Source organism: Nannobrachium achirus (assembly GCF_963921795.1).
Source record: "Nannobrachium achirus genome assembly, contig: SCAFFOLD_556, whole genome shotgun sequence".
Classification (NCBI taxonomy): domain Eukaryota; kingdom Metazoa; phylum Chordata; class Actinopteri; order Myctophiformes; family Myctophidae; genus Nannobrachium; species Nannobrachium achirus.
In genome coordinates this window covers 14,828-27,789 of record NW_027664960.1, presented here as the reverse complement: position 1 = coordinate 27,789, position 12,962 = coordinate 14,828, and the positions used below count along the sequence as shown (strand labels likewise).

Below are 12,962 nucleotides of genomic sequence, written 5' to 3'. Positions count from 1 at the left end.
CGTATTCATGAAAAAGACTAGAATGTTCAATACCATTTGAAGCATGTAATCTGAGTATCTCTATTTTCTGTTTTAGGCCCAATGGAAGAAAAGGGTAAGCTCCTCAGCTACTGACACTACAAGAGTTGATGAACCCATTTAGAATGTCATTGTCAAGTGTGTAAATGGATAAGCATTACATTATAGTTTTATTGCATGTTACATTTTAATCTTGGCTTCCCCCCATTCTGTTCAAGTCATTATGTGAAAATCTGCATTTGAATGTCAATAGCATATACGTACAGGCTCACAGATCAATTTTCATTGAAGCTATTTGGTGTAAAGAGAGGGAAGGAAAGGAACATCTGTGGGACCCCAGTCATCTATAGGATATACATTTATTTTCCATTACTGATTTGCTTTGTTTTTACTATTCCATTAGGGAAAAGAGCTCACATTTCTGCTGAGCAGAGGGAGGTACTGATGTCCTCCTTCAGTGGAGGAATGACTTCAACCTCCTCGCCTCTCGTGATTACAGCGGCTGAAGCCACCGGGCTTGAACCGGCTATCGTTAAAGTAAGTTTACTTTGATTTTGAATGTAAATACATATGCCATTTTATTATTACCTTGTAATATTAACTGTCTTGATGTCTGTTTATAATATTAACTGTCTTGATGTCTGTTTCTGTCTTTGTAGAATTGGATTGGGAATCACAAGAGGGATCTAAATCCCTCTACATCCAAGCCCACCAAAAAAGCAAAGATGAGAACCAGGGCGCTGACAGGATATAACCTGTTTTGTGCACAACAGTTACATGGCAACGGTGAGAGAATACGTCTAGTGTCTGACTCGGGTGTATTGCAGCATATTGCAAACCATGCCAGGGCAGGAAGGCCATCAAATAAAACAAGATTTTTGTCCATTGAAAGAATTTGTTGAATTTAAAGATTAGGGATAATATCCTAATCTGCAGTGAAATAGATTAATGATGGTATTTACAATCTGGTCCATACTCCCCTGCACCAATCAAAGTCTTTAGCTAGGGCCCCCGAGTCGGCGACCCACAGCGGCCAAATCAAGTTGGGCTCCCATTGACTTTCTATACAGGAGGAAAATACCCATTTTCTTGGGCCATTTATAGCCCAAGGAATTATTTTTGTGCAAAACAAATGCTTGCACATCCTACTTAAAGCAGATCTTTTTTCTGGGTATTTTCCTGAAAGTCGATGGGAGCCAAACTTGATTTAGCCGCTGTGGTGACCCCGAAGGCCGCCGACTCGGGTACCCTAGCTAAATCATTAGAGCATACCCTGGGCTACATCTGTGCAAGATTTGTCACTTTTAGACTATAAAGTGTGAAATATAAAGGGGGGATTAGCGAGATTTGCAAATTTTCTGGAAGAAATTGTGTTTTCCTAACCCAACTTTATTGCCCAGCCCTGTTCTGTTGCCCTTTGTTCATTATAGTCAGGTTGACAGTTATGTATCTGCTCCTAGTAAATGTGTATTTTTCAGTTATCTTATCTACATTCAAAATAACTATTCAGACTTTATTGTTATGTTTCTGTCTGTCATTTACCCTCCCTTCTCCCACATTATCAGGCAATAACGACTCTCTGAGGAACATAAACACCAAATGGTCATCACTAAATGATGAGCAGAAAGCTGCATACCGTGCAGAGGCCGCTGCTGTGGAGGCTGCAGACAAAATGAAGCCCCTCACCCAGGAGCAGAGGGCGTGGAAGAAGCGGCGGCACCTGAGGCAGTTCCAGATAGATGTTTGTATTCTGCCTAAATTATTTGAGTAGGCTCTGCTTTGAAAACCAATCCTGAAGCCAGTCAGTCACATATAGTTGTTGATGGAACACAGCTTATTTTTTTCCATTCCTTGTCCAATCTGGACAATGTTTCCACCCGTCAGCAATGATGATGTTTTTTGAACGGCCCAACCTCTTTGCCTTGTATCTGTGATTCTGTTATGTATTTAATAATTAAATAATAATTTAGTCCCTACAGCATCTTTAGAATATCTCAAAAAGCGAATGGGCACACTTTGATTGAACTGACGTGATTTGCAAATTATTTACATTTTAGGTTGAATTGTTTGCGTATGCACTTAACAAGTGTTGTCTAGTACAAAGCTCTAGACCCGAATCAATACAAATTCAACTAAATCGTAATTTTTACATCATTTTATAATCTTTGATTATCTAATATATTTTTTTCTAAAGCTGTGTTTGAAATCATGTATTCTGTTCACTTATGAATTCCTCCCCTCATTTTACTGTTGTAATTGTTTTTATTTTTAAGGACAGCAAGCACATTTAAACAATATATTATAAAGGAAACAAGGAGTGATTTCAAACATAGCCTAAAGTTCTCATTAACCTGTCTAATACCTCTCTCAATATGAATCTCTACATGTTAGTTGAAGACATTTTCTCAAACCCTGTTATGGTTTATTTCATGCTGATTTGTGAATCTATTTGAATGTGATTAAAGGTGGACTCTCTGGAAGAGTTAGGCGTTGAGGCCTCTGCTATGGCATATGACCGCAAACAGGCAGACACAAAGCCGGTGGTGGTCTATGAATACTGCAGCAAGGGAGCCGAGGAGTACCTATCGAAGACCAAAGCAAGCGAGAAGTTTGCTTGTCATTTTCAAGGTTTATACTAACACATCCACACTGATGCACCCAAACTTGTCGTGTGTGTGTGTGTGTGTGTGTGTGTGTGTGTGTGTGTGTGTGTGTGTGTGTGTGTGTGTGTGTGTGTGTGTGTGTGTGTGTGTGTGTGTGTGTGTGTGTGTGTGTGTGTGTGTGTGTGTGTGTGTGTGTGTGTGTGTTATTATTTTTGTATTTTCTTTACATTTGCAGCTAACTCGAGTGGGGTGTCCTCCACCAAAGACAGACCAGGTGAAATAGTGAAGAGAGTCCAGGATCTCTTCAACCAAAAATACAGTAAATTTTAAACTAATGATAACAAATACATCATTAATACTAACCAATTAGTTGTGCTTCATTTAATGTTACACTTATTTTAAACAATCTGTATGGTAGAGTTAAGGGACCACACAATTTCATCCTTTCTTCATTTCTATCTAATGACTCTGGGGGGGGGGGGGGGGGTTGGACAGTTAAGAAACTTGCCTACTAGTGACATGATCGAATAGAAAATAGAAATAAAGGACATTGTTCTTGCATCAACAAAAAGTAGAGAAACAAACCTTTCACACTTCCACCGACGGGTGCGTAAGAGAAAACATGCAATTATATTATTGGGAAAACGCTTGTCATTCATAACTTCATCAGGTAAATTTAAATATTTGGAAATCTTGTTTGAAATGACAAAACCTGCCTATCTATGTCACTGGTAGGCTGATTTTATGAACTGACCACAGCCCACCTCTGAGACATTATGGTACCTACCTACATGTACATGAGACCCTTGTGTCTTGAAGGACTGCTCGACTCTTGAACTTATTTGAAACAGATTGGACAATAGGTGCATCACCATCTTCATTCTCATGTTGAAGTTAACAGTATTGTAGTTTTCCATTCGTATGAGTTTTACGACATACTTTGTGTACAGTATGTATAAAAAATGTTGATGTGTCATTTTAGGGGAGGCAGGAGGCCAAGGGAATATGCCATACCAGTCTCTGAAGGACCAAAAGGTCCTGATCAGAGTCACTGGAATGCCTGATGGCCTCGTTCTTAAGAAGCCTTCTCGTTTTGGAAGGAATCAACTGCAAAAAATCCTTCAAGCAGCAGAGCAGTTGTCCTTTGAAATAAGTAAGTGATTTTGAGATTTGGACCAATTTTGTCATACTTTTTTCCTTCTCTCCAGCGCACCTGGGTACACAATGTGTTTATCATCGGCCAAATGCTACTTGAAAGTGTGTATGTGGTGTGCCAGTTTGTTTGTGTCTATCAGAAATGGCTCTGCATTGCAGTGATGAAAAATGTCTGCCATTTATTTCCAGTGGAACATCTTGAGGTGCCAGTCCCCCTGTTAGAGGATTCTACCTCTATGGCAGTGGCCACCACTGTTGAAGGTCAGTTGTAAAGAATGGCATTATTTGTCTGTAAGATGAACTTTTGTCTGCAGACTTGCATATTTGTTTATGCTGTGACAGTTAACTTGTTTGTGCATTCTCAGCTCGTTTTTGCAGTGATGAAAACTGTATGACCTTTCTTAACAGATAGTGCTGTGGAGCAAGTTGACCCATCAACCAGTGAGGTGGTGTTGAACTTGAAAACTGTTGCTGGTAGGTCTTCAAATGGGGTCATTTATCATGAATATACTTGGTCAAATTCATTCTGGTAACCCGTTAGCCCAGGGGTCTTCAACAGGGTGTCCGGGACCCCAAGGGGGTCCTCAGAGTTACTACAGAGGGTCCTCCAAATCTTCCAATCCTTTTTATATTAACAACTTGAACCCTAGTGTCCATATTCTGAGAACTGCAGATCTACAAGCTCACAACGCCTCATATTAACAACTTGAACCCTAGTGTCCATATTCTGAGAACTGCAGATCTACAAGCTCACAACGCCTCGCGCGTGGTAGAGTGGTAAAAAGAGAAGACTAAGTACAGAGTAAAAGGTCAAGTTTATTAGGTAATAACGGCTCAAGTGGTTAAATATTTGAAAACACAAATAGACATGAATCCAAAATAATGTGATGATTGTGCTGTCAAACGATGAAACTACTGTATATGGAATCTATGAAAAGGTTGTGGGGGTCCTTGCTTCATCTCTCTCTCAACTAAGGGGTCCCTGGCCTGAAAATGTTGAAGACCCCTGCGTTAGCCCATGTATAAATTATTTTCAAGTTCAACTTATGTTAACCATCAATATAAGTGCTTTGATACAACAATCTTGCTTCTGCAATGCCCTTTGGTTGTCTGAAAATCTGATATGAATACTATATCTATTTTAGGACAAAAATAGTCTTTGAAGTCTGTGAATACATCACTTGGACTTGGACTTACTAACTTGTAATGGTTTTGTTGTCATGAATAGGGCCAACCAGTAATACAGAGGGTCAGAGTGCAATGGAAATTCTGGAGGCCATCGTTGATGGTATGTTTACTTCCACTTGAACCTTAGCAGCCCTCTGCTGGTATCTATTTTAGGACAAAAATAGTCTTTGAAGTCTGTGAATGCATCACTTGGACTTACTAACTTGTAATGGTTTTGTTGTCTTGAATAGGGCCAACCAGTAATACAGAGGGTCAGAGTGCAATGGAAATTCTGGAGGCCATCGTTGATGGTATGTTTACTTCTTTAACCACTTGAACCTTAGCAGCCCTCTGCTGGTTTGTAAGCATTACAAAGTAAGCCTTTTGATTGATTGAGAAAAGGTACAGTTTCATGACTACAGTTAACTGGTACAAGGTCAACTTAAAGGATAAGATTAGGAAAGCTGCAGCTTATTTTCATTGAGATCCTTCTCTTTAGTTTTTATTCGAATACCTTTGAATGGCAGACAGACAGAACACAGTACTATGTAGAAGCTGTCATCAGAAAAAACATAATAAATTAAAAAATAAAACTGGTCAAGGGAAGGGTACGGTTAGGCAAGGCTTATTTTGACGAGTGGCAGCCGTCTGTAGGTGTTTTTTCAGATCGATTTTAAAGGAATATAGGGAATTCCAAATTTGTGTGGTATAGCAGGAGAATTCTTGTTTGAGCTGAATCTGGGTTGAACGTGATTTGTGGCGCTGCCTCTAGTGTTGTAATTGAACATCCTTGACGTCCCATTTTTTAATCCAGCCTAAATCGGTATTATTTCTCAAATGCGATCCTTTGGCCCGACTCTTCACACCACATTTGCAAGTGACCATATCAGATCTCTGTGTTCAGACTGATATTACCAATGTCAACCCTAAGCCGCCATGCCTAGACATATCTGCTTTGATTACCGTAGTAATCTGTAGCACTACTTATGCTGAAATCTTTTTTTTTTTTTATTACACTCCTTGCACTCTTGTAAATCAAGATGCAATTCCCCCAGTTTGTAATGTCTGCATTTTTAGACTGATTTAAACCGGTAAGACTCCCTTTTTAGACTTATTTAAACAAATCCCATTCCACTCTGGATGTGACTCAAATCTGATTCAGGGTTGATTCAGGCTGGATTTGGCTGCCAGTGTAAATAGGGCTTTAGTGGTGTAGTGTATCTTGTACACCAGGCCCTTTGCAAGATGCTGTACTCTGTCATCTACTTTTGAACAACCATAAGCTTGAATAGCGGTGAGGGGAACACGATAAGGACCATAATTATTATTTTTTAAGATGCTAGGACTCTTGTTTTTAGGGCCTTAGGTGTGGTGCAATGCCATACGTGGACTCCATAGTCATACAGGGGCTGAATGATCTCATCCGTTAGTCGTACGTGTGCTCATGTGTATTAATAATTTGTTGTCATTGAGCCCAGAGCAGATCTTATTTTGTTCAGAGTCAGAGCTAAGGGTCTTTTCAACCTGCATACTATCCCTGTCTGAGACGAGTAGAGTCGAGTCATCTGCGAACAGGAACAGGTTACGTTTGCAAGCAGATAACATTTCATTTACATATATTGTGAACAATAGAGGCCAATAGAAATAGCCTTGTGGAGCCATAAGGCTCCGCTACTGTTTTTATAGCATGAGACACAAGCATGCAGGGACTAACCCCCCCACGCATAATTCAGCTGCTAACAGCAGCTGAATTATCAGTGTCACAGCTTTGCAATGTCACACACTGACAACGTACAATAGGACATGCAAAACTTTACTTTCTGGACTAGGTATAGTAGTGTAATGTTTTTGGTTGTCAGATGTAGTGATCTAATCTTTCTCTTTCCAGATGGGAATTGTTCCACAGCTTATATGGACACTTCTACTGTAGTTGTGCAGCCAGCTGTAAAGAGTAAGTATTCAAATAGTCAATTTTGTTTTATTATACTTAACCAAACGTTTGCATAATTTCAATTAACTGAATACAAAATCTCACATCCCCCATCCTAAATGGCCTGGTCAAGCCAACCAGATGAGGAGTTGTACAGTCTTATTGCTGTGGGCAAAAAAGATCTCCTATAGCGCTCGTTTTTGCAACTTGGATGTAACAGTCTGTTGCTAAAGGAGCTTTTTTGCCCTTTCACAGCGTCATGTAGGGGGTGAGAGGGGTTGTCCATGATGGCCAGGAGTTTAGTCCTGATCCTGTTATTGGCCACCTCCTCCACAGTATCCAAGGTGGTACCGTGGACAGAACCCGCTTTCTTGATAAGCCTATTCAGCCTCTTCCTGTCGCCCTCCTTGATACTGCCCCCCCAACATACCACTGCATAGAGCACTGCGCTGGCCACCACTGATTGATATAACATGTTCAGCAGAGTCCTACACACACCAAAAGAGCTGAGCCTCCTCAGAAAGTAAAGCCGGCTCTGGCCCTTCTTGTACAGGACATCTGTATTCCCAGTCGAGTCCAGTTTATTGTCCATTTCCACACCCAAGTACTTGTAGCTTGTACAAGTACGTACGTACGTCCTTACTAGGGCTGTTGCGATATGCATAATCCACGATTCCCTTCCACTTTCGATTAAAAGGTCATGATTCGATTTTCGATATGATATAGGATAGACTATTCTTAAATGCCTCCTTTTACAGCACTGAGAGCTATATGACTATTAATATGACTTAATATGACTGTGAGTGAACTCCTGTCTGCGGTCGATGTGTGTGTGTCTGTCCCCTGTCTTTTTTCTCTCCCTGTCGGAAGCATTCATGCACCGGATGCACAGAAAAAACATGACAAAGCCTTGTGATTCGGACGTGCAATTGGACATGCACATACATGGAAGTGAATCGCGATTTGGGTTGTGATTTCACTGAATCAAACAACAATTTCGACTCTCTGTTTGATTAGAAAACGCAACAGCCTTATTCCGTACATACTGTATGTACGGACCACCACCCCACACACACACGCACGCACACGCACCCACACACACACTTCAAATTCGCCACACACTTAAAAGACTACTGAGGGATTGCAGTGCCTGGTGGGGTGGCATTGATCCCACCTTACATCTTTCCCGAGTAGGCCGGTGCCCAACGTGTACAGGTGTAATGGTTGTCTCTCAGCTGCAATTTTCCACTGCAGAGTCTGATCATCATTCTTTTTTCCAGGGAGGCAGCCTTTTTCGGAGAAAGAGCCTAAGCAGCGTCCTTCGAAGAAAGAGACGAGGCAGCATCCTTCGAAGAAAGAGCGGAAGCAGGGTCCTTCGAAGAAAGAGGAGCTGATGCAGGGTCCTTTGAAGAAAGAGCCAAAGCAGGGTCCTTCGAAGAAAGAGCCAGGCTATTTACTCTGCATCATCTGTCATGGCCATTATGAAGACGAGAAGCTGAATTCTGACGAGAGATATGTTCCTTGGCGAGAGTGCACCAAGTGCAAGTTGTGGGGACACCTAGCGTGTGGGTTCAAGAAAAACCTATGCAAACGGTGCCAGCCTGACAACTAATATCCTCTGTCAGTTTAACAATTGCTTTACTGACCATTACAATTAGGATAAAATGGATTCCTGGTAGACTACGGAGATCAAGCAGTGAGTGTCCTGCTTGTTGAGCCAGGAATTGATGGTTGGATTCTACATCTGCTGCCTCAGAGGGGTCAGAGACATGTTTGAACCTGGTCTGAATGCAAAAATGAGGCAGGACAGAGTTAGCTGTAGATGGAGAGGTTTGACAAGTATTCTGAGTTCTACACAGCCCCATAAGCCCTTGGCCGCTGCTCCTCTTCCCAATATACTTTCCTCTCATCCCAGGCCTCTGTGCACCAGTGAACAGTGCTTCTATTAGAAGATTGAAACGTTTGTTTTCAAAAGAACTGCAAGAACTGGGTTTGGTCTGGATGCGATTGTTCCTTTGAGGCCTTCCTCTTATCGACTGTGAGACTCTTATTCATGTTTGAGACACTTGTTGTGTGTGAGAAGAGACACACTGTTGGACTGAAAACTCTTGGGCATTCTGTCCATCTTTGAGCCAGGTACAGACAATAGCTGGCATAATAGCTAGTACATCAACCAATTTCCTAAAGACAGTTAAAATAATATTCAGCAAGACTGGTTGTTGTGATCAGACTGATCTTTGCTGTCTCTTTGTGATCTGTCATATAATAAGTCTGTATTTTGAAATAATAGTGATACAATTGTTGTTTATTGTTGATACAATAAGTGAGGGAATAAAGTTGCCTTCAGCAACGATGCAAGATGGCCTTAAAAAATATTACACCATTACACTATGGTGAATTTGCTTAAATTCTTGTATTTTCAGCATAATGTGGAATATAATTTAGGCAATGCCACTGAAAACATGGGCTTTATAGGGTTGAAAAATACTGCAAAGGAATTTAAGAAATGTTTAATTGGATATGTTTTATACCTCAATTTTGAATGACACCGTTAACTGCAGGTTGTCCAACGTTTTTAGCAGATTTTATCATGCTGAGTGGTTGTTGTGTTATGTTTAGAACACGTTACATTCAATTTGTTTTATTTTCTCATTTGATCTCAACATGTTGACACATTTTAAGACATTAAGTCTTTATTTTATTTTTTGATGTTCAAAAGGGGTAATGGGATATTGTATGTAAGATAAGTGTCTACTACGAGATTGTGTTAATTAAGCCTCAAATTACTCTGCAGAGGGTAGCATGTATGTTTTATATTGGCAAACATTTAATTAGTGAACCCTGATTGGAACACACTTGTCCAAACTTGATAACCCTTATTGGGATTTGTGAAGATAAATTATACTATCTTCTTCTGTCTACCTAGTAATGTTAATGTCAACTGGGCCTAGACCAATACTGAATCAGTATTATATTAACGTCGCCTTTGGAATTACTGTTTTATTTATTTTTTATTTTTTTCTTGGCCAAGAAGCCCACATGTTATTTAACTACTTGAAAGCTGGAATAATTTTGTTTCCCCCCCTTCTGCGTGTTGGCTCCACCGAGGTCTTCTTTACTGTAGAATGTCAGGAAGCACATACGCGTCAGAACATTGTTTAAAGGATTCTCCAAACTTAACAACCCATATTTGGATTTTTGGAGATAAATTACACTTTAGTGTCACTCTTTTCCCTTCTGTCTACCTAGTAATGTGAAGTCACATGGGACTATACCAGTAAGACTCCCAAATCGGGAGATAAGCGACCGTCAGGTCACAGCGTGACCTGACGGTCGCTTGGCTGCCCGTGTGACGTGACATCACAGAGTCCACAGCTGATGATGTCACGTCACACGTGTGACTCAGAGACGGACGGCCGGTGGAGGTTTTCATACTAAACTGCGACCTGACGGTCGCAACCAATACTGATACAGTATTATACTGCCTTTGCAATGTAAATGTTTTCTTTTTTTTTTTATTAGAGGTCGGCCACCGGTTTGAGTTTCTCAATAGATTAAAAAAAAAAAAAAAAAAAACACCATGTGTAGATAGGTTGAGTCATGTAGTGTAAATGTGGCATCAATCTAGCAAATCCTAACTTTTGGAAGGACGAGCAAGAAAATAAGTTATCTTGGCCAAGAAGCTCACATGTTATTGTGTTACATGTTAACAACTTGAAATAATTTAGTTTTCCCCCCGAGTGGGTTAGCTCCACTGGAGTTTTCTTTCAGGAAGCACATATGCAACAGAACATTGTTTATGTAGGTTTTGATTTAATTTGTGTGTGGCATATTTCAATTGTATTCATTTCCCTGTGCTTGGATTATGTTGTATAATTTACAATGTTTGTTTTACACTAATTGTTAAAACAATTGTTAAAGTATAAATAAAGTGAACTATTTTGGAAGAGTTTGTTGGACATTTAAAAATGTGGATTATTAATGATACATAAATGTTCTCCAAAATGGATTTATGAGATAATTTTGCCAGGATTTAAACAATGCATTGTCAATGGTGAGGATGAAGGTTTGTAGTATACAGAATGTGGTAATGAGTAACATATGATTGAGTAACACATTAAGCATAACTATATAAATATTCCTATAAAGATATTTGCATTGCACACATGAGGAAACCGTAGTGTCAAATGGATTTTCAGATGTTGATCTGATATTGTCATTTTTTGACACGCTGTACAGTGTGGCACACCGTGATCATAAGTTATGTGCAATGGAAACTTTAAAATGTACATGGTCAAGCATGCAAATAGCCGGATTTCATATGGATGTATTGCTGAATGCAGAATCACATGCTGATCAATGTTAAATGGCCAGCATTTCTTAATAGGAGACAAACCGCATGCCACACATGAACTATACACTTGGCTGGACCAGCAATTCTGAAGGTCTGAAGAGAGAAAAAGGGACAATGGTTCTCGACCAGTGTTCCCGAGACTAGTGGTCCTTGAGTGGGTTTCTAAATGATGGAGGTAATCAAATGGGCCTTTATCATATCTTTAACTTGGATTGTGGACTAAATCAATCAAAAAACAAAATATAAGTTTTGGGTGGGAGAGGCTAAATCTCATAATTTTTGTTTATGCGGCGAATAAATAGTGGATGGAACCATAACAGACGACTGCTCACATTTTAGCTGTTAATCTTTTACTGTTGAAGTGTTGCTATGTTGTAGATGTGCTTAGTATACTCACCGTTCATAGTACATTCTCCTCATATACTGTATGGTCTCTCCATATAGCCATTCTTGGACGATGGATGTATTCATATTACTTGTGAAAGGCTATTCTGTCAGAAGCTCTTTTACTAGTAAGACGCCTCAGGGCGACATGCAACCTCACCCTAATTCTTGGCCATCTGGCCAGTGATGTATATCAGAACAGTTACCCATATATGGAGATCCATGTACTGTATATAGTACATCCCCTTTATGCCCATACATGAAGATCCCTGTCTGAACCATACACAGATATGGGCTGTCTTCCTCCATATATGGGCATTCCCATATGAAGTCCTGTTAGATATGGGCTTAATGTTGATGACATCAGGGATCTCCATATATGGGCATGAAAGGGATTCTGTTAGAGTGGTCCCCATGACATCACAACATATAATATCTGTTAGGCCCATACACAGAGATCCCTTTCTGAACCAGCCACACAGATATGGGCCATTGGCCATCTGGCCAGTGATATATATCGATGACATCAGGGATCTTCATATATGGGCATAGATGGGATTCTGGGAACACCCATATATGGACTTTTACATAGGTGATGTCACCTGTGATATCACTTGTGATGTCACATTGATGTGTCAAGGGAACCACAGTGCCAGGCGCTACATTCTTAGATACACAGATACATTGACAAGATGTGCCGGACATCACAGTGTCATCATCAGAGAATGGTGTCAGTGGCAAACTCATAGACTGTAAAAATGTGTTCATGTCCGGTTATAAGTGGACAAGCTGTGACATTTCTCATGGTGAACTGTGACCTTCGGTCGCAACAATTAGCTAATGGAAGAGCCCTCCAGTCCAGTCATCTTGATCCTTCAAATATCTCAATAGCTCACCAGTAGTTTACACCCCTCTGTATCTTTTGAACATCTATGTTGGTAGGTGTGGGACAGACACAGTTATATATCTGGGAGCTCAGTGCCAGCCTCAATAGCTCAATCTTCTCACTGTCCCTCATCTGCCCCCAACCCCCCATACGTAAATCTACTTAGTTGCTTTACAACACTGCTTGGTTGATGATTAATGCACATGCAGTAACAGTAGCATTCTGGTGTAGAAAGCAAGATTTCGGAAGGTTAGACCCAAGGGTCCAGCATTCATCAGCCATGGAGAATGGACTCTACACAGTCACTATGAAACTGAACTGCATGGTAACAGTCTGTGTGTATGGAAACTTCCACCGTGCCATTTAGATACATTTCAGCTGGGACAGTGGGCCTCCAGGGGGGCTCAATAATATTGGGCCTACTCATACCTTTACCCACTGTTCCTGAACACCTTGGCAGACTTT

At 40.5% G+C, this 12,962-nt stretch overlaps 1 protein-coding gene across 1 annotated transcript; it reads left to right on the top strand.

Annotated features, from left to right (window-relative positions):
- The first annotated feature begins 426 nt into the window (after positions 1-426).
- On the top strand, positions 427-10,725 carry LOC308280691 (uncharacterized protein). The gene is made up of 12 exons (XM_080755011.1): positions 427-555; positions 678-804; positions 1,584-1,759; positions 2,484-2,646; positions 2,857-2,940; positions 3,604-3,774; positions 3,966-4,037; positions 4,185-4,250; positions 5,005-5,064; positions 5,195-5,254; positions 6,832-6,894; positions 8,154-10,725. Exons 1-12 carry the CDS (start codon positions 463-465, stop codon positions 8,483-8,485), a joined length of 1,467 nt encoding a protein of 488 aa, XP_080611137.1. The 5' UTR covers positions 427-462; the 3' UTR covers positions 8,486-10,725.
- Positions 10,726-12,962: the final 2,237 nt, after the last annotated feature.